This window comes from Tamandua tetradactyla, chromosome 9, assembly GCF_023851605.1.
Source record: "Tamandua tetradactyla isolate mTamTet1 chromosome 9, mTamTet1.pri, whole genome shotgun sequence".
In the NCBI taxonomy this organism is placed as follows: domain Eukaryota; kingdom Metazoa; phylum Chordata; class Mammalia; order Pilosa; family Myrmecophagidae; genus Tamandua; species Tamandua tetradactyla.
Genome location: NC_135335.1, coordinates 62,544,020 through 62,570,941, shown reverse-complemented (window position 1 = coordinate 62,570,941; position 26,922 = coordinate 62,544,020). Strand labels below are relative to the sequence as shown.

The following is a 26,922-nucleotide window of genomic DNA, read 5'->3' as shown; positions in this document are numbered from 1 at the left end:
GGAGATCCAGGTTTGTTTCCTGGTGCCTGCCCATGAAAAAAAAAAAGATAGCTATATTACATTTCTCTGAAAGTTTACAAAGAGATGTTTTGGGAGGTTGTTAACAGAGATTAACTTCCTTCCAATTTACAATGTAAGGGAGGGGCTAACAGAGAGGTAGAAGGATGAGGCAACAAAAATAAATAATAATAATTATATAGTAAAAAACATTTGGGGCAAGTATTTGGGTTGCAAATAAATAATAAAAATGCTATTATTTATTTCTACTGCTATCATCCTTCTACCTGTGTTTCATCCCCACAGGACACTTGAGTCTTGCTAACAACCCCCCCACCAAAAAAAAAAAAATCCCTTGGCAGATTTTTCAGAGAGAAATATATTCTGGATGCACAAAAATTAAATTACAATTGTCAAGTAAATGTAAAAAAATAACTCAAAATAATATTGGGAATTTATAAAAATAATTAATATTATACAAATAATAGAAAATAAAGATGTTTGAGAAATGATGCACTTTCCACCTTATTGACCACAACAGGCGTGAGCCAAGACCTGCTGGATGTGAGCACGGCGGCCCAATGGAAGCCCATGCTGTACGCTGTGGCTTTCCTGCACTCCACGGTCCAGGAGAGGCGGAAGTTCGGTCCACTGGGGTGGAATATCCCCTACGAGTTTAATCAAGCAGACTTTAATGCCACTGTGCAATTCATCCAAAACCACTTAGATGACATGGATATTAAAAAGGTACTGTGCGGGGCAGGGGGGTGCGAGGGTAGTTCAGTGGTAGAATTCTCGACTGCCATACGGGAGACCTGGGTTTGATTCCTGGCCCATGCACCTCCCAAAACAAACAAACAAACAAATAAAAAGCCAAACAAAAATGCAACAAATGGTGCTGCAATAAGGGGATGCTCACATGGAAAAAGAATGAAGTGTGACCCTCACCATGCAGTATACGAATGAAAAAAAAGAAAGAAAAACGTACTGTGGTGCAGCCTGCTTCTCGCTGCTGTGCTGTAGGCTTGTGTCCACCTGACTGCCCATTTTAGGGGAAAATTGTCCAGGGGTGGTGACCGTCTGTGCTTGGGTCAGAGCAACCTGGGTCATACTTCTTAACTTAATGGAAAAGGTGGACCAATTTTGATTATCTTTTTATTTTTCAAAAGCCAGTTGACAGTATACAGGACAACCTAAATGGGTCTATTGAGGATAGAGGTAGGGACATTTATTTTTTAAGTGCCTTAAAAAGGGAAGATGGGAATGCAGACTGCTTTGGAAGAGTGTGCTTTTTAAAGACGTGCCTCAGTTTTCTCAGAAGGTAAACATTATTTCTGTTGAAATTGAAGTATGAAAGTATATGAACGCATCAGGGGACAGTCTTGTTTAAGTGACATGCACAAGCTTTAAGTAACTCCTCATGTCTGCCTGTTTCGTTTTCATTCTACACTCTCTCTGCAAGTTACTCATAAATGAATGATTGGGTGAAATGAATGATTGAATGACACTGGTGATTATGAATAGATGGCTGTTACTTGGCAGGGAAAATAATAATGAGACAGTAATCAGTCCTGTGCAATTCCTCTATTCATGTTCTCAGGGAGTCTCCTGGACCACTGTCCGCTACATGATAGGAGAAATTCAGTATGGAGGGAGAGTCACTGATGACTACGATAAGAGGCTATTGAACACATTTGCTAAGGTTTGGTTCAATGAAAATATGTGTGGACCCGATTTTAGCTTTTACCAAGGATACAATATTCCAAAATGCAACACAGTGGATAACTATCTTCAGTATATCCAGGTTTGTCAACTTCAGAATTTTATGCATGGAGGCAAATATCTGTAGCCGTTTTACTTTTGTAATTTTAATTTACACTGTACGTACTTTTTTAAAAATTGATTTTATTTAACCACCATAGATGCTGTCTTCATATTTTGTATATTCCCTTGATATTTGAAGGGCTTATATTCTGAGTGTCCGTTATAAGATGAGGCTTCGACTACTTCATTAACAGGGTAAAGTCAGCCTCTAAATTAATCTGCTCCAGTTTTCAATCCACTTGCCTTATCTTATAAATTAGATTCCTTAATCCTTGCCTAGTAGGAGCCCCTAGGTACGTCCAGGAGTCTGCTTTGCATAAATTTCCTCTGAGATAGGCTTCCTCGACCTTAGAACTATTGACATTTGGGGCTAGAAAATTCTTTGCTGTGGGTAACTGTCCATTGTAGGACATTTAGCAACATCCCTGGCCAGCAGCAACCTCTGACCACAGCTACCCAGATGAGACAACCGAAACTGCCTCCAGACATTGCCAAAAGTCCCTGCAGGGCAAAGTCACTCTTGGTGGAGGAACACTGCTCTAGGAAGGAAAAACACAGGAAATTTAGGAATATGTAGATGGGAAAACATCTGGTTTGTGCTTCAAGGTAACTAAATTTGCTAACTCTATACCTTGACTTCATTGGTCATTGTTTAGCAATCTCTTTTGCCTTAGCTACCTAAGATTTATCTCAGAGTGGACAAACTAAAGCACAAGTCCGAAGGGCTAAATTTATTAGGGTACTTAGTGGTTTTTTTTTTTTTGACATATAAATCTTATGAGTTTATCATATATTATGACCTCTACTTTTTTATTAATTCAAATCAACAAATACATTTTTCTAACTTTACTATTTGCGACTTTAAATCATTAGCACTGAATAGGAAAAGCGTGTACAAAGGTATAAATTTAGGTATGCCTGCATATATGCTTATTTATATGTACTTTATTTCACAATGAATTTAAGGTAGCTCATAGGAAGACATTATGTAAAAAGCAAGAGAGTTGAAAGGAGTGAAAAATAGGGGTAAGACAATAATAAAGTTAAGGATAAGAATCACATGTAGGAATATGTGTCAAATTGTAAATAAGTTTTATTTTCTTTAAATGGCTAAAGGAGTTTTACATCTGCTTCTGACTCTCTTGCTTCCCACCTCTGGCTGCCGTTTTTTGCCCCTGACATTACTCTCTTAATATTTTTCTCTTTTTTCCTTCTTCTTGTCTTTCTCCTTGAGAGAGTACAGTTCCCATTTGAGAACTTGTGTGGGCCATAATTGCTAAAGCTGCCATTTCCCAGTGTCTTATAAATGTTATGACCATTTATTACACAAAATTTATTTAAACAACTGGCTTGAATTAGATGAGATCCTCAGAACACAAAATTTGAAGCCACAACTCCCTTTCCCTCTTGCACATTATATAAAAATGATCTCTCTGAAATTTTACATGTGGCACGTTTCTTAAAGAACCATGAATTTATGTGCATTTTCCAATGCTATTTTTTTTCAAGGCAACTTCTGATGATTTTTTTTGAGAATTTCTGAGATGTGTAATCTGGAAACACAATTAAGACATTTTGTGTATATGCATCTTCTTATAAAAGTGCCTTCATATCCTCAGATGGTATGATTTCTGTTGGCCAGGGCTTACCAGCTTACGACAGCCCCGAAGTGTTTGGCCTGCACCCCAATGCCGACATCACCTACCAGAGCCAGCTGGCCCGGGAAGTGCTAGACACGATCTTGGGCATTCAACCCAAGGACAGCTCTGGTGGAGGGGATGAGACCAGGGAGGCTGTGGTGGCCAGGCTGGCTGATGATATGCTGGAGAAGCTACCCCTGGACTACGGCCCTTTTGAAGTGAGTAGATGAAATGCTGACACAGTGTCCGCTGTGGGCATGTGTGTTTACTTGGGACAGTGAGTCAGGATGAAGGAGGGAGAAAAAAGAGTTTTTTATTTTTAAGAAAAGGATTGAAAAAAAAACTAGTTTCCTATAGAACCAGGAAATAGTTTTGAATCCACAAATGCAATTATTTCAAAAGAAAAATAATAAAGAAGCCTGATGAGACTATTCAAATTTATAATTAAAGGTCAAGTGTGTACTGATGGGTTAAGATTGCTTTCTAGAGCTTTCCTTGAGGTACTTCACATTGTTATTTGTTCTAAGGAAAGCAAGGCATGGCTGGAGGAAAATACTTCATTTTCACAAATAAAAAATGTATTGTGCACATCTCAAATCCCAGGCCTTCCTCAGAGAATTTGTGTTTACATTATGAACTCTTTGAACCTTCTTCACCTTCCTTATTTTGAAAATCAATTTTTTTTTTCTTTTTTTTGCATGGGCAGGCACCAGGATTCAAACCTGAGTCTCTGGCATGGCAGGCAAATCACCGTGGCTTGCCCTCAATTTGTTTTTTAATATGTGAATAAATTCTAAATAAAATAGGTGATCATGGAAGTTATTTTTTAGATGTTTTAGAAAATATTGTGGAAATATTTACACTAACTTTTTTTTTTTTGAAAACCCGAAGCAAGTGGCTTACTTTCCGTATTGTCTTATGAGATGACCTGGATTGACCACCGAGCCCTTAAGGCATGTAGCCACCATATTCATTTGATTATTGCCCCTTTCCCACCTGGTTTTCAGAAGGAACACTGCAGTATTTTGTTTCTTTAGCTTCCTATCAGCCCATTCGAGGCAGCCCATTTCAGCTGCTAATACTACAGAGTGAATTCCAGGACTTATGGTCAAGGGAGTACCTTTCTCTGGGAGAATCTGTGATCACTTGCTTGGGAAAATCAATATTGCTTTCAGTTTTCATAAGCAGCCTTTATTATAGCATCAGCAAAGAGATCATTCATATCTAACAGTAGCTGAAATATAGGAAGTGTTAAAATTATCTAAAAATATAACAATAATTACATAAACAAATGTGATAAGAGGGTTTCGAAAGGTCTCCATCCTTTTGACAGATATGTCAGTGCTAACCTATGGCAAAGCAACTCAGCCTAACACAAGATCTGATTTATAGAAGGCTCTCGATCAATACTTGCAGGGTGAAGATGAATGAAAGATGGAATGGATGAATGAATGCCTTGCTGGAAAAAAACAGACAACCTTTAAAGCAGAAGTCTGTTTTATTGAGGCCTCAAGCAAACTGGTTGTGCTTGTGTTTGTGTATGTTTCATGTGTGTCAGTGAAATGACAATTTCCCAAGACATGCAGTTGTGATTTGGGAGGGCTGTGTGGTTGTGGTCATGCATTTTAAAGACTTCTATGAATTCGTGGCTACCTGTTCTTTTCCAACATGGAATGGGAAAAAATGGGCTGGTCATCTCAAGAATGTTTCCTTTTCTTATTCCTTTTCTGACTGTGAAAAAATACAAGCTTATTATTTATAGAATTATAAAAATTCAGGCCTTTGCAGAAGCCTCAGGGCACCAGCTCCAGAAAATCATTTGCAGCTGTCTAATTCTCAATGTGCATTTTGAAATGTCTACATGGCAGGTAAAAGAGAGACTGCAGAAGATGGGGCCATTCCAGCCGATGAACATTTTCCTCAGGCAAGAGATAGACCGAATGCAAAGGGTTCTCACCCTGGTGCGAAACACCTTGACTGAGCTGAAACTCGCTATCGACGGCACCATCATCATGAGTGAAAATCTACGAGATGCTTTGGATTGCATGTTTGATGCCAGAATTCCTGCTCGGTGGAAAAAAGTACTTATATCGCTGTTCTTATTCTGTATAATCAGTTCATTGTTGTGAATATCTGTAGTGGGCATGTGGAAAGCTTGGAAGGATAAATTATTTCCAAGTGTTCTTTTGCTTTAGAGACTAAGCCCCTTAGAGCACCGTATTTGTGGATGGCAGGAAGGGAAAGACATTATTTAACATAACCCACTGGTCAGGAGCTGTACTTCACAATTTACATGCATTACTTTTATTTAAATGCTACATTTTATTGCCTGCCTTTCACAAATAAGGAACTGAGGAGGTGAGTGGTTAAATCTTTTCCCAGATCGCACATCTGAGGATCTAAGAATCATGTTTTAAACTTTGGCCTCTTGGATTCCAAAGTGCATGATGTTAGTTTTATGGAAGGAAGTTGTCATGATTAGGGACAGGTATCAACTTGGCCAAGTTGTGGTACCTGTTTATCTGATTGGGCAAGCGCTGGCCTGTCTGTTGCAATGAGGACATTTCATAGGATTAGGTCATGAGCACGTCAGCTACATCCACAGCTGATTCCATTTGTAATCAGCCAAAGGGGAGTGTCTTCTGCAATTAGTTATGCTAAATGCAATCATGGGAAGCCTTTTAAGGAGGACTCAGAGGAGACAGGTTCCATTCCTGCTTTGGCTGGTGAGCCTCTCCTGTGGAGTTCATCCAGGCCATCCATCGGAGTCATCAGCTTCGCAGCCTGCCCTGTGGATTTTGGACTCTGCGTTCCTGCGGTCACGTGAGACACTTTCATAAATTTTATATTTGCAAGTGTTCCCTGTTGATTCTGTTTCTCTAGAGAACCCTAACTAATACAGAAGTGTACCTGGACACACACACAAATCAAAAGTCACACCAAGGATGAGACATTCTCTTGCTTTGTCTGTAAATTTCTGAGTGTATATATCTCAAGATAGGAAGATAATAGCTTAGAAGTAAGCTGACCGATTACCTGTTGGGTAATGTGCTAAATGACAGATGTTGGTGGAAGGAATCATTTTTAATTGGAAAAACAAAATGAACACCTGAATGTCTTTGTAGGTGGGAAGTTATGTGTATTTAACAGGAAACAGTTGAAGACATGGAGCCAAAGTGACATCCTTTACTTTGCATTGTATGCAGCTGTGTGTGTGTATGCATGCATGTTTCGGGAGTAATGTAAGTCAAATTGCTAGGATCGGTTATGGTGGAGAACAGAGATGGGGAAGGACGAGATGTTCTAGCCCATTTTTCCTGAGAAATCTGGATCTGGCATGTGAGTTCCTCTCCACCTGACCACCGCCATCACCTGCACATGGGGCATGAACTCATCAAATACTGACCTCACAGCTCACTCTCCGAATGCCTCTGTACCCAAGATTTTCACTGTCACTCCATTTGCTAAGTGCATATGCTCTGCCTACCTGACAGGTTAGAAGGAGGAGGAAACTGGGAGACACAGAGGTAGGGGACTGTGAAGGATTCATCCATTTGATATCTTGAGTTCATAATTTAAAGTGAAACTGGCCTGCGCAGCTGTGACATTTTTACCAGCTGAATTCGGCTCCCTGGGAAAGGGGAATAATAGAGGCGGTTTGGTGTTGGACTTTTCCAGGAAAGTGAAATGTAAAGAAATAGAGCTAGATTGTTGATATTTAATGAGGGGGGGGATTATAACAGTGGAGGGAGAAGAGGAGATGGGACAGAATTTATGCATGGGGGAGAAATTGATGGAACCAATGAATTGAAGATCATGCTTAGGTCAAAGAATTGCATCTTAAGAAGTAAACTGTACAATAGGAGGTCATGGTTGGAAATGGAATGTGGCTTTGAGAATCTTGGAGAGTGGTGCATATTGAGATTTTTAGAGGGTGACTAACAATGATCTCTCTTCTCCACCTAAAGGCTAAAAACATTAAGAGGTAAGCAAGGAGTAGAGTAGATTAGACAATAATCACCAGTAAAACTGCTATTGAAGAACATGGCTTATATTTCTAAGCACGTGAGTTTTCTAAAACTGAACCCAGAATTAGACCTGCCAGCAACACTGTCATGGATATGCATCACTGGCAAAGATTTCCCTGCGAAGCTATGGCATGAAGGAGCAGATCAGAGTGTGTGCTCCCTCCAGGCATGTCAGTCCCAAAAGAAAAAGAGGAAGAAGCTGGGCTTCTTACAAGGATCTTCATCTTTCCTGCTGCTGCTAAGACTTTCCTTACTATCTACTCCGTATTGCTAAATCAGAGTTCATTTCAAAGCAGCATTCCAGATATTTTTCTTGTTCACAAATTGAGAAGGTGTTCTGCTCCTCTCTTTTGCTCTGGGATCTACCTGATGAAGTTCTTGCTATCTGGTAGCTGCACCACCTGGAGATGATGTCCTCTGAAGTCATCACAGCAGAGGGAAGAGAGAAATTGACAAGGCACACTGGGTCTAAGTGACCCATGCCACTTCCACGTACAGTCCATGGGTCAGAACTAGATACACAGACCTAACCTACTGCCGGGAGGTGTAGGGGGCCACATGGCATGCTTGATGAACACTAACTTTCTCTGCCACATATGCTAGTCAGATAAGTCTCTTTACCTGCTCTGGAGTGAGGAAACTGGGAGTAGGGGGAGCCGTAGTATAAAGTAAGTGGAGTTTTTTCCCCATGGAAGGAAATATCAGGCATAGGGAGAATGCCCCCACCCACAGTAGTGTTTATGATGACAAGATTTAAAATGTAAGTGTGGGAGTGGATGATTGAAATGGAATGGACACAAGGGTCAGTAGAGGTGAGGAAATCACAAGATAAGAAGGTAGGCTACCAAGTGGGTCACTGTTTTTGTTTGCTAAAGCTGATGAAATGCAATATAGCAGAAATGGGCTAGCATTTAACAATAGGAATTTACTAGCATATAAACCTACAGTTCTGAGACTGTAAAAATATCCAAATCAAGGCATTATCGAGATGATACCTTCTTCCCGAAGATAGGCTGCTGGAAATCTGGGACTCCTCTGTCACATGGCAAGGCACATGTAGGATCTGTTGTTGTCTTTCAAGTTCTGTTGCTTCTAGCTTCTGGCGTCAGTGATTTCCTGCTGTTTCTGTAGTTTTCTCTCTGTCTCAGCTTCTGTTCTTTATCTTTTAGCTTCTGTGTGTGTCCTAATATCTCTGTGTTTCTGTGAATTTCATCTCTTTTAAAGGACTTCAGTAAGAAGTTAGGACCCACCTGGGCATGCTTGGACTTAAATAACCTTATCAAAATGGCTTAGTCACAATAGGTCTATACCCAACAAAATGGATTAGCTTTATGAACATGATCTTCTGGGGTTGATAAAGCTTCAAACTATCATAGTCCGTCACTTCAATGTAAATGTCACCAAGAATGATTGAGAGTAATTAAATTCAGAATATGGGTTATGAGCATGGACTCTGGAATCAAACTATGTGATTTCAAATCCGGTCTCTGCTACATTGTAACTGTGCAACCTAGGCCAAGCTACATCTTGCTGTGCTTCACTTTCCTCATCTGTAAAATGAGGATTATAGTATTACATAATTCCTAGGGTTCTTGTGAGAATTAAAAGATTTAATGTAGGTAAAGTGTTTAGAGCTTGATAGGCATGTGGCCAGTGCTAAGTAAGTGCTTGGGATTATTATGAGCAAAGTCACATCCCAAATCTTTACCCACCAAGACTGCTGCTACTGCCACCACCAACATCACCTCAATCATCATCCTCACTGTCGCCACCACCATCACCACCATCATCACCATTACAACAACCACCATGACCATGACCATCATCACCATCACCACAACAACCACCATAACCACCACCATCACTGCAATCACCACCATCATCACCATTACAACAACCACCATGACCATGTCCATGACCACCACTGTCATCAGCAACACCACAACGACAACCATAATCACCACCATCACCACGATCACCACGATCATGACCATTACAACAACCGCCATGACCACCACCATGCCCATGATCACCACTGTCATCATCATCACCGCAATGACCATCGCCACCACCACAATCACCACCATCATCATGACCATTACAACAGCCACCATGACTACCACGATGCCCACGATCACCACCGTCATCATCTCCAGTGCAACGATTTTGCTGATCATGGGGCAGAAAATGCCAAGGGCTCAGTGGAGAGACTTGGGAGGGTGGGAGAGCTGGGGCATAGGCTCAGACTGGGGCAGCATACACAAATCAGATTGGGTGATGAAGTGACAGACTTAGCCTCCTGGAGGTGACTTGGATAAACAGGAAGGATGGATGTGATGAGATTAGACCTGTTGATCTCTGAGAGGAAACTTTTAGTGCTGAAGATTTAGATATGACAGTGGATTCCACAGACAGCACAGAGGAACTGCTGACTGCCCTTCTTGTTATCTGCTTTGTGTAATTTGATATCAGTGCCATCCATCCTCTTATTCATTCAGCTTAGACACTAAGAATCATCTTTAACCAGATGCCTTCCTCTCCTCACCATCAATAAATCTACTGCCAAGTCCAGAGAGTTTTCTATCCAGATTGCCTCTCCTCATTGCCAACAACAGGGGGAAAAGCTACTGGGGCATTGTCATTGCAGGTTTATTCCCATCAAACCAGCTCACCTGGCTGGATCAGCACCTTTGAGGCTCTGGAGCAGAGATCCTGGTCCTTGTCCTCCCTTAATGCTGAGTAGTACGCACACAGCTTTTTTTTTTAAGTTAACACACTATCCTAGGGTCTCCATAAAGTATCACAGATTGATGTCTTAAAAACAGAAATTTATTCTCTCACAGTTTTGGAGGCTGGAAGTCTGAAATCAAGACATCTGCAGGGCCACACTCCCCAACAAAGGCTCCAGCGAGGATCCTTATTGGCTTCTTCAGTCTGGTAGTCCCAGGCATTCCTTGGCTTGTAGCATCCAGTTCCTCTCTCTGTCTCCACCTTCATATGGCCATATTCCCTCTGTGTCTATGTCCCCATGTTCTCATTTCCCTCTTATAAAGATACCACTCATATTGGATTTAGGATACACACTAATCCAGTGTGACCTCATCTTAACTAATTGTGTCTGCAAAGACCCTAATTCCAAATAAGGTTACATATTGAAGTTCTGGGTGAACATACATTTCGGGAGGAATCTTTTGGGTTCAACCCAGTACACACACCTATAAATACAAGGATTAAATGAGTTACCTAATTCTTAATTTATAATATTTTTATACAGGCTTTTATTGTCCACAAAATATTATCAGTCTTTGGAATCTCGGTTGCTCTTGACAAATAGGCAGATTAATTCCTAATGAATTTGAAATTCAAGTAGTATGCATACCCACGTTGATTACTACATTTATTCATACATAAAATATTAGAATTACCATAAAATGTTATAAAATATAGTTTAGAGATACCTACCAGTGCTGCTGCTGATGCTAATGACATATTCATGCCGATTGTAATAATGGAAATTCCACAAGTGAATTTGGGGAAAACATGAGAGGCAATGAATGCAATTAATTTGTCGGTGGTAAAGAGACTTGGGTTTCCATTTTTCTTCCATCATCATAGGAAATAAAAGTGAATTCTAAAGGGACAAAATCTCCAGAATATAACTGTTGTTTACCTCATTACAAATGAAAGGTGCAGAAGGGCTTCTACAATTTATTATTAACAGAATATATTTTAAATGTTGATGAATTACCTTGATGAAAGTATGATCATATTTATGTAAATAGAAATCCTTTCATATATTGTACCTACTGAAAATGTAACCTAAAGAAAAGTAGTGAAGGGCAGGCCACGGTGGCTCAGCAGAGGTAGAGTTCTCGCCTGCTGTGCCAGAGACCTGGGTTTGATTCCTCATGCCTGTCCATGCAAAGAAAAAAAGGAGTGGAAGCTTGTTGAAGTTAATTCAATTAATTGTTTTGATTTTTTTTTATGGCAGAATCAGTGATGACTAAATTAGTATATGAAAAGCAATAATATTGACATCAGACATCTTGAACACATAATGAGTTCTGTGCATGATCTGATAATCATGTGATCATTAGCTGATTCTATCAGGTCTTAATGTCATTAACATCATTAAAGAGGAAGGATAATTTGAAACCCTTAAATGTCAGAACCCAAGTGAAATTTATGTCTTAGAGACATTTATATTTTAACAGTAAAATTGGTATTTCAAAATTTTGGGTGAGCATAGTTATACAGCACAGTTAAACATATATTTGCCTATTGTTTTAATATATGCTTTTTTTTTTTTTTAGGCATCATGGGTTTCAAGTACACTGGGTTTCTGGTTTACTGAACTTCTAGAAAGAAATTGCCAGTTTACCTCTTGGGTTTTCAATGGCCGTCCCCACTGCTTTTGGATGACAGGCTTTTTTAACCCCCAAGGATTTTTAACTGCAATGCGACAGGTAATAGCTTTGTCATAGCATTATAGTTGTCCTGTATAAGGTTTTTTCTTTTGTTATAGTTTTGAAAAATGTAAGACTGAAATTGTCTCTTTTTTTGCATGAGCTGTTACAGGGTCATGAACATAAATCCAGCAACTTGTCCTCAGAAACTTAGTTTGAAATTCAAAATGTTTATTTGCTATTTTTTATGTTTCTTTTAAAGTAAAAGTGGTTAAATTAGGCCATGGGTATTGTTTATGTGGGAATTGTTTTAATTTTTTAACTGCTACTCTACTTCCTTTGAGTTAGGATAGTTGGGGGTTACCCTTTCATCATTATGTTATTTATATTAGGACTGACTCCTAATTGTTCCTCTGGTCTTTTGCTTTTGCTTTCACCCTGAATAGGAAATAACTCGCGCCAACAAAGGCTGGGCTCTGGACAATATGTTGCTTTGCAATGAGGTCACAAAGTGGATGAAGGATGACATTTCCGCTCCTCCCACAGAGGGTGTCTATGTCTATGGCTTATATCTTGAAGGCGCCGGCTGGGACAAGAGAAACATGAAACTCATCGAATCCAAACCCAAAGTGCTCTTTGAGTTGATGCCTGTCATAAGGATTTATGCAGAAAACAGCAGTAAGTTATCTTGTACCTTCAGGGCTGGTGGGTATCATTGGGTTGGATGATGTTATAAACAGGGTCTCAGTATACACATTACCATATCCTAGGGATTTTACTATTTATCAGCTAACTTGGTATGAAAACACATGTTTAACGAGCAGTTATTGAGTACTAGACACTTTCTTGAGTACTGTTGGGGAGACAAAAAGATTTGAATATAGTTCTATCTAATAGAGCAGAGGGATATGTATGGATACTCATGAAATATTAACATTGGTGTGATAAAAAACAAATGTTTAGTAGTTAGTAAGTGATGTGAAAGTTTAACCATGGACTGAAAAGGATCTGGGACTGGGTCTCAGGAGCACTGGTCCTGGGTTCAGCTTTGAAGGGTGAATACAATGTGTTAAGACAAGTGGAGGGAAAAAGGCATTCTAGGCAGGACTTCACAGGTTCACGTGAAGGCTTGATGTGCTTGGAAGCTTGAGTAGTTTTGAGATACAGATTGAATTTGGAAGTGTTTGTCTTATTCTTTTAGTTTATGGCAAAATGCTGGATTCCTATTTCGACCCATAAATGTGATAACATTTCTATGATACACATACTTTCTTATTTCTACTTTGATAGTGTTGTTAAAGCTCTATTTGTTAAGTCTAAAATATCTAAACTGATTTCCGTTGTTTGGGTTGATGTTTTCTGGAGCCTTTGCATTGCTGCATTTCACCCAACTAGCACGTCCTCAGCAGTAGCCGACCTGCAGTATGTGAGGCAATCCCCTGTTCATTTCAGAAGCATCAGTAGTGAGTTCCAGAGGTGGACATGATGCTGGATCCCAAAATAACACTGTTTTTATGACAGAAGTGAAAGAGATTTTGCTCTGAAAAAGTAAAGGAATAAAATAATCTCTTTAAAAGGCAGCTGGTGGTATCCTCAGCCTTTAGGTAAGCAGCATATTGGGAAATATGAGTCAGGGAAGAGACTTTATAAACCATGAACATTGATATTATAAACAAGTATATACTTTATGCCTAATATGGACCAGCTATGACTCTAGGTGGTGCGGATGCAAGGATAATTACAGATCCTTCCCACAAGGAGCTCAGTCTAGCAAGGGAGGTCAATAAGTAAATAAGTAATTGGAATAGAATTTAATAAATGTTAAGATGGAGATACACATAGGGAGCGCTAGAGGTTCCCATGCCTGGGAAATTTAGAGAGATTGCTTTTTAGATGGGTTTTGAGGACAAGAATGAGTGTGAGAGGAAGTTAGAAAGTTACTTTCCTTGGCAGAGTGAAACGGCATTAATTTACCTGGTCATTCAATACATGATGATCTGGTACTGACTCTTAGTCAAGCATCCATCTAGGTTTGAGGATGTAAGAATGAAAAAGAGGGGCAGAAACCCTGTTCTCATGAGGTTCCTCTCAGAGGCCAAAAAAGAATCAAGCAACTTGATGAACAACCTGATTTCAGATAGTTCTGTCTTCTGTAAAGAACACACGCACACACACCATGCCAAGGAGTGAGCTAATTTAGGAGCTCGGGAAAGACCTCCTAGAGGTGAGAACATTTAGCTGAGATCCCGATGATAGAAAGGGGCCATGCTTGCTAATCTCAAGGAGCAGAGGGAAGAATGCAAAGGCATGTAGAGGCAGTGGATGGGTTAGGTCACATTTGAGGAGCAGAAGGAAGGCCTTTGTGGCTGGGGCACAGCAATGGAGGGGAAGAGTGGAGAGCCTTGAAGGCAGAGCCTGTGTGATTGCATAGACTGTATTCAGGGAAAGAGAAGCAGGAGCTTCAGGGTGGCGTGGGGGAGTTGCAGGTGTTGTGGAGGGCAAGAGAGAGTGCACTCAGGTATTAAGGCTATAATTGGCTTTGTCAAGATTTTGAAGTTGATGTATGAGTGTCATGACCAGATTTCCCTTGTAGGAGGCTCATTCTAGCAGTAGGTACATGAACGATTGAGTAGGAAGGTCTGACAGGTAGGAACTCAGGTAGAGGCTATTCCCATGATTTAGGCAGGTGATAAAGAGCCAAGGTAGTGTGTGTGTGTGTGTGTGTTTTAATGCACTCGTTTTACAATTTTAAAACAGTAACACAATTTTAAACAATTGTGGTGTATGTTTATTATTCAAAAATTATTTTAAAAATTGTGGTATATGTTGGATATTCCTCTGGACTTTTACAGAGACATTCTATTTTTTTTTTCTCATAATGACCCTGAAAAGTCACTGTCCTATGTTTTATCTTTATTTTGGCATGAAGATGCTGAGTCTCAGAGAGGCTAAGCGACTTGTACACAGTTACATGGTTAGTAAGTACAGAATTAGAATTTAAACCCAGGTTTATCTGGCTCCAAATCCAGGCTCCTTCCACTATATTGTCTCCTCCCAAATGTAACGCCAAGATTTAGAAGACAGTTCAGTCTGGACGTTTGGACATCTGCTGATTCTAGTTGGAAGTCAAGGCTTCTAGATGAAGGCATTTGTTCATGTAGGAGGTGGAGATTGTATTGGGGTGGGGGGAAGAGAGAACTAACGTTTTTTGAGGGCTTTTCATAGGTGGGTTGACACAGCATTGCACTGCTTTATTTCTACCTTGCATATAACAAGCTCAGAGGAGTTATGTGATTTGTTCAAGGGGTTAAGGATTATCCCAGGAGCCAACCAGTGTTTAAGGAATGAAGGAAAAGGAACCTGAGAAGGAGACAGTTACCCATCAGATAAGGAGCTTGAAGCTGCTCAGCACAGCCCTTAGCACATGGTGTGGCTCAAGAGATCTTCCTTAGATCTGAAAGGATAACTGTCTGGCTTAGGCAGACCTGTGCTTAGTGCTTATTAGAAATAGTAATCATATGCTCTTTTAGCCAAAAAATATTAGAAATTTTGTTTTGTCATGTCATTGCATCAACCCAAATTATTGTAAAAAAAATATTTCCTTTATAAAATGAAAGAAAAGTCTTTCTCACAAGGAGGTCTATGATACTTTATTTTCTTATGACTAAACTATGAAGTCCCTTGCAATATGACATTGCAAATCTCAGTGTGGCAGTAACGAAATAATAATTTTATAATGCAAGCAATTCCTCATTATTTTAGAACAGATTTTTATAGAAGAACTGTATTCACCCTGCTGGGCATTAGTCAGTGGTGAAACCGACTAGCAGCAGGTAAGGAAGAAGATAAAATAAGCAAAAGGAACAAGTGACTGATGGCAAAGTATTGAAAAGAATAAAAGGAAACAAAAACTCTAGTTCGTTTTCTTCTTCTTGGTTTCAAAAGAAGTTGGTAGAAATTTGTTTTGCCACATAGCTTTGTTGCTGGATGGATTATTATTGTTTTTCATAGCGATGGAAAACTAGAGCATCCCCGCTTCACCTTTCATGCTATCAATCTAATTTTCATTTAATTTTGGTAGCTGAATATCAGGGCTATAATTGAGATGAAGAGGTGTAGCATTGTTAATGACCAAAGGACATTGCAAGTATAGCATTTTAAAATTAGAATTCTTATAATGAATGTTTTTACATTAGTATGAAGGTAAGCTTCTCAATTAAAAAAATTCATCCTTGAAATTTAGATACAGCATTGTTTATTTATTTGTTCTCAAAAACAAGCTTAAAAATGAAATAAAAAAAAGAAGCCTAGATGTTTATTTGAACTCTAAAGTTGGAGTGATGGAGTTTATTTTATTCATGGGTCTGAACAGGACATCATTGAAAAGTCACCCAAATAGTACTAAATTCACCAAGAAGGTAGAAGGTAAAACCACACACATGATCTCCAGATTTTCCAGCCTCAAAGGCAGGTGGAAGGAGGTGAATATGGAGGTGATTTATCTCTTCGTAAATTTGCTAGATAGACAGAATAATGCTTTTTAAATGAGCCTCCGTGCTGTAGCCATTGGGAAACAATGACTAGAACACTTGAGGGATGAAGCAAGACTTTTGTGTACCTTTGGTCAGTCGGGTGTGCGCGGGGTCTCAGGGTCCCTGCGCCTAGTGGGATGCTTCCCACCAGGGAAAAGGTGAGTGTAAGATTCCCTGTGATCCATCCAGGTCCAAGGCTGTGCAGTTGTGGGGCTGCGGGTGTGAACAGCCTCATGCCACGATCCTACCTCCTGAGTCCCACAGCGCTCATCCCACTGTCAGTTTTTAAATCTGGAACTCAGTCAAGGTCATGGGAAATGTGAGACTGGGGAATTTGTTTCACTGAAAAAGCGAAGGGTGTGTGTGTGTGTGTGTGTGTGTGTGTGTGTGTGTGTGTGTGTGTGTGCAGTGGGTAGGTTCTGTTGAGAGAGAGAAGGAGAAGTAAGGAGAAGGAGGAGAAGGGAAAAGACAACTAGCATATCTAGGACACCTACCACAATCCAGGCCTTTGCATATATTAGTTTATTTCATCTTTCCAGCAACTTTGCAGGTGCATCATCCCCATTTTACAGATAGGAAAATTGAGGTTTAGCGACATTAGGGAATTTGCCTATGATCTCTGGCTACCAAGTGGCAGAGCTGGTATCAGGGTTACACTTGCCTCTTGTGGAGTGATGCCAATAGCTGGGAATTCCTTTGAGGGCTTTGTGTTGATCAGCCTCTCTGGGGTCCTGCACTAAAATATGCAAGTAAAGGCTCTCACTTGCCTATTCGAGTCTTCAGTTTATGCTTTTTTTTAGGTATCTGGTGACATAGATCTAGATTTCATATAGATATTTGAAAACAACTGTTCCCCGTGAAAGGAATATCAAATAAGAGTGCTGCTTTCATAAATAAAAGAAAAATTGAACATCAGTGGAGAGAATGAGAAGAAATAAGTACAGAAAGACTTCACATCTGCTTATCTTAGAACAAGTCAAGAAATGCAGTTGAGCTGGTGAAAAAATGTTCATCCTCATGTAAATTTCTCTTCATTTTTCATTCTCAGTGATTGGGGAGAAACTAAGAAGGCTCAGGAATACTTAAGTTTCATGATAACATCCCCAACTACATACAGATTGTTTTAGCCAAAAACTGTTATGTTCCAAATCCTTTAAAAGCCTCTCCATTAACTAGCTGATCCTTAAAAAGTCAACGAAACTATGCTGCCAGAGTATTCAAATGATTCATCACGTATATAAATGTGTGTTTTTCGCCCAATATAAATGCAATTTCCCTTACCAGTGGTGCCCAAGTATGCACTTGGCTGTCCAGTGGGGAGGGGCCACCTCAAACTTCTGCTCTGGCTCCCCTCGGCCTTCCCAGCCCCCATGCTGCAGGATAAAGCTGATTGTTCCCGGCCCTAACTGGGGGGAGGGCACGTGTTCTCAGGTCAAGGATGCTGAATCAGGAGCCAGAATATCTGGTTTGCTCTCCTGACTTTATCCCCCTAATAATTAGTCAGGAGGCTTTGGAGAAATCTCAGATATGCCCCAGACTGAAGTCTAGTTGTCTCTGGTTCATCTTCTCACATCTTCCTGCAAAGGCACTGTGGCCAGCATGCATAGAACGTCTCCAGTATTGCCACGACGAAACACATAGGCTGTGGATTCATTCTGGCCTGGTTGGATTCTCAGTTTACATTTGCAGTTTGTAGTCTCACGCTGGGAATTCACCTCTTTAAGTTCTAGTTTTATCATGTTTTAAATGGATGTAACAGTAGTTCCCATGCGTATGGTTGTTGAGAGAATCAAACTGACAGTGCCCAGCACACCATAAGCACACAGTACATTCTGTTATGTGTTTACCTCACAGGATTGTTGAAGGATTAGAAGAAATACCTTGGACAAAAGGCACTGTCTAGCAATTTAAATGCTATTTTATAAAGGGAGGTTAAATAAATGAACCTTTATTTATATGTATTTCAGGCCATATAGAGTATCTCTATGTGATTTTGTTATTTTAGGTATTGAAAGGATGTCCGATGGAATGTTTATCCTACTGTCTGGATGAAAATTGTAGACTAGAGAGAGAACTTACAGAGTTAGAAAATAAAATCCCCCCGAGGCTTTATATTAAAATCTTTAGAACCCTAAAGTATATAGCTCACCAATTTATACAACCTCTTTGATTATTCCTCCTTCTGGAGCCCAAAGACTTGAACACATTTAGCTGATTTGTTCTACCTACCTAGCATGCTTATTTTCATCTTCGAAGTTATTTGTCTAACCAGAGGTAATGGTTTTGAGACATCTGTCTGTGTTGTTGTTTAGCATTGGTCAGCTAAACACTGAAATTCTATTCTCAGTGACTTCTGATTCTGCTGCAGAAGTTTGCTCCTTGCAGTGACTTGGCATGGGTGCCTTCAATTCTGAAGCAATTAAAAATAAATAAAATTGGATAAATATTTCAGAGAAATTTTTTATTATCTGCTTATTGAAAAGAATGCTATGTTTTTAAAATTCCATTTTGCTGTTGGAATTAAAATCCAGGTATTCAAATACTTCCCAAGGTATAATTACCATAATTATCCTTGGCGTCAGGTGTAAGATTCCGACGGCTTACTTCAAGTTTATAAAATGATCGTTTGTCAAATTTGCAGCAAAAAACAGCAACTAGTTGTATATTTGTAATATGCTTAAAAATCCTAGGATTAAAGGGTGTAAAATATATTGGTCTAATTAGTAGTAATCGCTCTCCCTGAATTTATTGCCATTTCTCTTACTTGGTCAGAATTTTTGCATGTCTTTGCCTAATGATTATTATTAGTGATATCTTCACAGTGATTGAGAAAATAAAATCCAGACTTTTTTTTTTAAAAGGTGTAACATTGTTTTAGGTTATTCCTTATGATTAATTTCATGGAACTAAGCAAGCATACAGTTGTGTTTTTTTTAACATGGGCAGACACCAGGAATTGAATCTGGGTCTCCGGCATGGCAGGTGAGAACACTGATGCTGAGCCACCGTGGCCCACCCAAACATAGATTTTTAACAAGTAGTTATAGAACAGATTTAAAAATTTTTATGGTTTACAGATCCACGGTTTTTAATTTTTCTTCTAGCTGCTCCAAGACACTGGAGACCAACAGAAGTATCAATATATTGATTCAGCAGTCAAAATTAATTTTTTTAGCAGAGGTATAAAAACACATGACACAGGGTGAGTGATGATGGCACAGTGGCAGGGTTCTCGCCTGCCATGCTGGAGACGCAGGCTCAATTCCCTGTGCCTGCCCATGCCAAAAAAAACAAAAAAAAAACAAAAAGACATGACACAGCACCTTGAAAGTTCTGTTGTGTCAAATAATGAGACTTTTTAACTTCCAACAATGTCTTGCTTTTATAATTTGTTAGAAAAGGCTAAGTTATTGAGTAATTGGTCTTGGGAAATAAAGTTGGTAACTTCGCTACATTAACATCGCACTTAGTAAGCTTCTGGATTTTTTTTTTTTTTTTTTTTTTTTTTGGTACAGGCAGGCTCCAGGAATCGAATCCAGCTCTTTGGCATGGCAGGCGAGAATTCTGCCACTGAGCCACGTTTGCACCGCCTATAAGCTTCTGTTTGTAACACTAATTTGCCAAAGCTAAATTATCCCTCTTAGTTAAATGTGATTCACTTCAATAACTATGCCAGAATCGCAATACTGAACTGGCTTTCCAGAGCAGTACAAGGATGGGGAAGACGTAATTTTATCCTAACACACTTTATAATCTTGAAGGAAAAACAAAATATCATATTACTGCATGAGATGGTGTTATGAGATGTGCAGATAAATGGCATGGGGCAGAGGTTAAATGTGAAGCTAAGGAAGCTTAAACTGCAGGGCAGCTCAAAAGTTCCCTCCCTTCCGAGGCTGCATTTGGCATTTGTAACTTTTTATTTTCACATGGGCAGGCACCGGGAAGGCACCGGGAAACGAGCCCGGGTCTCAGGCATGGCAGGTGAGAACTCTGCCTGCTGAGCCACCGTGGCCCCATTTGTAATTTTTTATTCTGCTTCTTAAAGAGGGCTTCCAAATTGTACATAAGGCCCCCAAACCCTGAATCATGGAGAGAGAGAGAGACTTTGATTAGGGATTCAGGCACTTGAGATGCTCTTTGAGAGACTCACCCGCATGTGTATACACACAGTTCAGAATAACCTTGATGAGAAGGCTGATGAGATTGTCTTTCATTGAGGATGTGGTTTTGGTAACTGCATCTGTTTCGCATCCTTAAAAGGTAAGATTGAATCTCAGGGAGCTGAACTGTGCCACCTCTCTTTACTTCCCAGCCTCACAGATGGAGAATTCACAACATGTGGGAGAGTAGGGAACACCCTTTGTCTTGTGATTTAAAATTGCCACTGGGATTATGTTACAGAGAATTTAAGGAACTTTGAAGCTAATCCCCAGGGCCTGGATGTGTGATTAAAAGTGCTTGCCCCTTGTGCCAAAGGCCAGCCCTAAGGGAAACGGAGAAAGTGTGTACGCTCAAGATCGGGTGTCTGGGGAAGGGGGTGGTGAGTCAAGGGGAAAGCATGGAGGGGGCTGTCCGAATTGACAGGAGGAAAGGAGAGAGAAGCAGTGGGCGGTGCATGGCTGCAGCCTTGTGGGCAGTGACCACTGTGGACGCCATGGGGTCCGTGCGGTGGGTAAAGCCGGGGACAGCTGGTGTCCTGCCACCCCCCTGGACGCCCCTGGTAGTAGCTGCTTCATCTCCGGGGAATGACTCCTCAGGAAAAGTATTTCTCATTCAGTTGCGCTTTTCTTACCAAGACCCTTTCTCTTGGGAATGGCCTTGAGAACGCACAAACTCGGCTCCGCACTCTGCTTGGGCTGTTTAAATGTGAAATTCACCCGTTTCCTTTCTTGGTAAATTTCTTGTAGCGTTAAGAGATCCTCGGTTTTACTCCTGCCCCATCTACAAGAAGCCAGTCCGAACAGACCTGAACTACATCGCGGCGGTGGACCTCAGGACGGTCCAGGAACCCGAACACTGGGTGCTCCGGGGGGTCGCCCTTCTCTGCGACGTCAAGTAACAGAGGACAGCGCCCGGCCACCGTCCTTTGGAAATGAAGGTCTGAGTGACCACGGCCTGTACCGCTCTCTGTGCAAATCAGGTTGCTCCTGTAATTAGCGAGCTGTGCAGGTTTCCCCCACGTCTTAGCTAGATGCTCACGTTGAATCTCCTTCGTCATTACTGATTCACTGCTGTACCTGCTGAAAAATTTATTTAGTGATTTAAAAGGAAAATTCACAATTTTCTAATGAAGTGTGCCTCTCATATCCACATAAATGTGTTTGTTTGTTTGTTTTTAATTGTTGGAACTCTAAAGACTGACCAGGTTCAGCAGACAGTATTTTGTTCAAGGGGTTTATTCTTCCATTAATGTGGTTCTGGTGACAGCCAAGTTCTCTACGGTGACAGGGCAAACTTGTGCTGACTTTGCTTCTATTTCCTTTTACATTTGGGTCAAGTTAAAGAGATTTATTTCCAGGGCTGCAAGCAGTCGATTTAAAAGATTTTTTTGTTTTTGTTTTTTGTCCTGTTTTTAATGGGAATAGAAGAGTGGGCTCAGATGTAAATACACAATTCATATAAACTGATAGAATAAACATATAGATAGACTAATGTTCAACCCCACTGGCAATTAATAATGAGACACTAATTGATATATCTTATAATAAAACAATTTAAAGCTAAAACTGAATTGTGAGGCCTTTGTAAAACAGATGCACTCACAATTGCTAGAACAATGTAAATTGGCCCAAACTTTTTGTAAAACAAGTAAGCATAGAGAAAGCCATAGAAATGTTCACATGCTTTGTTCACATCCTTTCTCTCCTGGAAATTTACAAGAAGTAAAACATACAGCAGAGTGAAAACAAATGGTTTATGAAAATGTTCTTAGAAAAAATGGAAATGCTGTGTTCAATACTAAGGCTATATCATTAAAGGAAATTAGGAGACATTAGGCAGTCATGAAAAACAATATTGAGGATACCATTATATAGAAATGGTAGACACATACTACTAAGTGAATTATACAATGATAAAATATTGAGTATGCTGTGTTTATAATTGTAAAATGTATTTGCATGTGCACAAGGTAAGAGGACAATATGGAAAATAAAAGCAGACAGGTTAGAAAGATAAAGGTAATGATTGGAGGAAAAAATGATGGCACTGATGAAAGTCTTAGATTGTGGGTGGGAATTTCACATGGGCTTTGTTAATGAAGACAGATACCTAAATAAATTTTTGTGTATTTTTACTTCAAATTCTGTTTCTAAATTATAAAGTCCATCTATAACCTATTGACTAGAACACTTGATCAGTATTAGATTAGAACTGTGGTTTGCAAAATTCTGTCTAGCTTTAGATCTGCATCACTGCAAGTTTATGGTGATAAAGGGCTTTTTGGGGGTGGGGGGCCATGAGGAGACAGAAATGGGTCCTCTCACTGGGCTCTGCTCTGCTTATTATGATGAAAATTCAGCTCGAGTGTTCTATGTGACTCCTACTCACCCTCAGTGATACTGTTTCCACAAGAGCAGGCTTCTTTTGGTATAAATCAGTGTATTTGTTGATTGGTGTGAATTGTGTAAAACCATCATTTTATTTTGAAGAACAAATAATGAAAATGTCAAAATGATGCAAATTAATAAAAAGTTAATAAACATTTGAATTCTCGTCGTCATTTATTAGACAGGTACAGGTACCATTAAGTATCCAGAAATATGCTTTCATAAGTGGATATTTTCAATTAAGTGATTTGAAAATGTATAACTCATACACTTAAGCGGCTGGAGTCACTTCAATCCATCCATGCCTGTTGGAGTGTGTGAGCAAGTCTTGGAGACCCCAAATAGAAAAGGACATCATGAAAACAATCCCCCAAATTTTAGGAACTAATTCAATAAGGAACGCCTCTGAAGGAGTGATGAGCTGCGTGAGGCCCGTTTATGCTTAAACTGGCCTCCCCAGCTCCTGCCCACCTCTCCGGCGTTTTACTGAAAATGGTGGGCGAGGGAGGACTGGTGCATTGGATCTGCTGGTGATGGAGAAAGTCGCTGATTGCGTTGAATATGGCAAAACCAGCGGTCTCGATGCTATTGCAGACTGAGCCCTCTTTTCATCTCTCTCAGTATGGATTGCTTAAAAAACTGTTTTGCACCTTCTGTGTGTCCTTCACTCTGCTGCACCGGTGGGGGAGAGAAAAACAACCATCATATCTCAATCCCTGCCTTCTTGGAATTTACATAAAAGGAACAGTGACTTAGTTTGCCAGGTCAGCTAAAACAAAATTCCACACACCACTTGGCTTAAAGAACGAGACTTTATTGGCTGACGGTTTTGGAGGCCAGAGTTTCAACATCAAGGTATCAGCAGGCCATAGTTTCTCCAGACTCCGCAGTGCTCTGGTGCTGGCTGGCTGCCTTCCAGTCCTGGCCTCTGTCACGTGGCTGTCTCTCTCCTTTGGTTTCCGCCTGTGCCTTGCAATCTCATGTCGAAATTTCCTCTGCTTATCAGGTTTCACCCCGATTCAGTTTGGCCTCACCTAAATGGGATCTTTGAAAGATTCTATTTAAATTCACATCCACAAGATCAAGGGTTAGAGTTGAACATGCCCCTGTCTCTACCACAAACAGACACAGAAAATAAGCAATTATTCAGGTATATAATATATATAATTTCAATTTACAGTTGTATAACTTGAAATATGTGAGAGCTATAGAAAATGATATAAAGATTGTGGGTTAAGTACTATGAAGGGAAATCCAGGGTAGCATGTATGAGAAAGCATGGGAGAGTGTAGCGTATCGGGGGTGGTCATGGATTGGCAGGCAGAAGTCACCCGGCAGCCTCCCACCTATTTTTAACTGAGGACACAGTGGTGTGGGACTATCCTGAGCTGAAGCAGCTGCTGCACGCCCTTGCCTGGCTTTTCCCTGGCCCTGTGGTTCCCCTGTGCATTGTGCAGCTTGCACATGACTCTCTCCATGTAAGCAGGGTCATTCCAGAGTTGAGAAGAAAGGGAAAATTTTGCCACATAAAGAACTTATATACTTGTGGCCTACAACCCCATTCCAGAGAAACGTGCCTCCGCCATCTCTGAGCTTTCCTTTCAGGGCATGTTGGCACACCTTGGATGAACTCAGCATTAGTGAGGCTGTGTTCCCAGCAGGGGACCAGGCAGACGCAGGTCCGGGTGTCCTGGAACCAAGACCTTCATTTGAAACCTTCTTTCCCTGCAGAGACCTAATTTTATTGGGCCATAAGAAAAGGGTGTTCTGAGGATTGAGCTCTAAACTCAGATCTGAAGGAGAAGGGGAAACTACCTCCAACTCCTAAGCACTGGGATGGCCCTCCTGGTCCCTCAGAGGAGAGAGTGACTACAAGGCTATAAGAAAAAGGAACAAGGAGACCTGGCTTGGAATGCAGGGCTGGGGATGGCTGCCTTCTAAATGAAATTGCAAACCGTGTCGTGATAGCTGCCAACTACAGAACAGTGGAAATCTTGTGTTTCTGAGTAATTGGAGTGAGGAGTACTCTTTTGAATTGTGTTATATGCAATGGAAAAATCTTTTTGAAAAATTCTGTCCTCAGAGACATGAGACAAACCACATTTTATAGTTAAGTAGCTTACAGGATTATTCAGTATGGACAAAATGCATAGTACCAACAATGTCTTTTTCAATCAATGATAATTTTTTGTTCAAAGTTGCAGCATTATGAAAATAAAATATGTCAGTGCATGCTGATAATGTAGTCTCTGAAATCTTTGCAACAAAAGCTTTTTAGTGATGATAGGATAATAAAATATATTTATGTGCAGTTTTCTCTTAAAGACATAATTTCCCCCCCAATCTGCAGCACGTTTTTTCCTGAATAGGCCCTTGTGAAAGAATAAATAATACCACCAAACAAACACAAAATCCAAGACATAATTCTCCACTACTCTTTACCAAATATTGATGCCATGTGATGCATTGCAACCCTGTCCCTGATTGTTCACTGATCACTTTTGTGATGTAACATTGCAGAGTCCTCTCAGTCTGACCACGGACTTGGACAATGGGAAATTAGCCAATGTAATACAATTTAATAGTTGAAAAGCTTTTAAAAGCTTTAGTTCATTGGACTTGTTTACTCTTGTACTTTTCTCGTCACTATTAAGCTATGCCTGGGCTGGTTTGCTGGGGTATGAGAGTCATGTGGAGCAGAACTTTGGTCGCTTGTTACCCCAGTTGACTGCAGCAGACCCAAAGAAAGTCCAGCCAAGAGCAGCAGAGCCACCTAGCTAACTCATACGTGATTCCAGACAGATCAAAAACTATGTATTGTTGTTTGCCATCAGTGTGTGTGGTTGGTTGTCTTGTTACCCACATTATTCTCGTGATGGATAACCAATGAACACTGAGATTCACTTCAGCTAGTTATTTTTTTCATGTAGTTTTCTCTCACATGAAGACCTCGTCTATTGTCTGTATTTGAAAAGTGAAAAGGGTAGAAATAAAAATATATAAATAAATAAATATTATAAATAAACATATAATCTTCAGTCAGAGAGAGCTCTCCCACATTCCACAGCTACATCCTTATTTCTCAGATTTCTTCATAGCTTATTGATCATTCATATCCCCTTCATTGGGGTGGTGGGATAAAGAACCTTGTATAATAATTTCCATAGATGATATTCTTTGGCTTCCTACCCCCAAAAGGTTTGGGAACTTTTGGTCTAGTTTCTTCTTGGAGAGATACCAGAACATTTGACTTCTAGCTCCTTGCTCCTTTAGCTGCATCTGACTTTCAAATTAAGCACAGTCTAAATAGGGAACTCTCAAATAAGCATTACATAGATATTTCCAAGTAATGTGAAATCTCTGTGTTAGTTTGCAAGCTGCCAGAATGCAATATACCAGAACCGGAATGGCTTTTAAAAATGAGAGTTTAATAACTTACAAGTTTATAGTTCTAATGAAGTGAAAGTGTCCAAATTAAAGCACCAATAAGCAGTTACCTTCACTCAAGAAAGGTCAACGGGTCAGGAACACCTTCTGTCAGCTGGGTAGTCACGGGGCTGACATCTGTGGTCCCTTGCTCCTGGGCTCTGTTGCTCTCAGCCCCTGTTCCTTTGGAGGTTCTTCACTTTACTTCTCCAGGGCTGGCTTTCATCTCTTGACTTCTCTTGGCTCTCTCCAGGTTCTGGCTTGCTTCACATCTTATGGCAAGATGCACTGGGCTCCAGGCATCTCCAAACATCCATGTCTCTGTTGTCCATGTGTCATCTGTGTCAGCTTGGCTGTGAAGTTTCTGTCGGCTCTGAGACTTCTGTTATTTTTTGTAGTTTCTCCAAAATGTTTCCTCTTTTAATGGATTCCAGTAAGCTAATCAAGACCTATTTTGGAATGGGTCGAGTCACATGCCCCTCTAATCAAAGGTCCCATCCACAATTGGGCAAGTCACA

The 26,922-nt window shown here is 40.3% G+C and overlaps 1 protein-coding gene across 1 annotated transcript in view; it reads left to right on the top strand.

Moving 5' to 3' along the window:
- The window catches only part of DNAH5 (dynein axonemal heavy chain 5), a 293,865-nt gene extending 270,762 nt beyond the window's left edge, over positions 1-23,103 (top strand). The window contains exons 73-79 of the mRNA XM_077114905.1: positions 539-744; positions 1,598-1,801; positions 3,464-3,679; positions 5,330-5,542; positions 11,803-11,955; positions 12,342-12,573; positions 21,338-23,103. Of these exons, the coding sequence (XP_076971020.1) occupies positions 539-744; positions 1,598-1,801; positions 3,464-3,679; positions 5,330-5,542; positions 11,803-11,955; positions 12,342-12,573; positions 21,338-21,489 (1,376 nt within the window). The 3' untranslated portion in view covers positions 21,490-23,103. The remainder of the gene's footprint in view (positions 1-538; positions 745-1,597; positions 1,802-3,463; positions 3,680-5,329; positions 5,543-11,802; positions 11,956-12,341; positions 12,574-21,337) is intronic.
- The last annotated feature ends 3,819 nt before the right edge of the window (positions 23,104-26,922 follow it).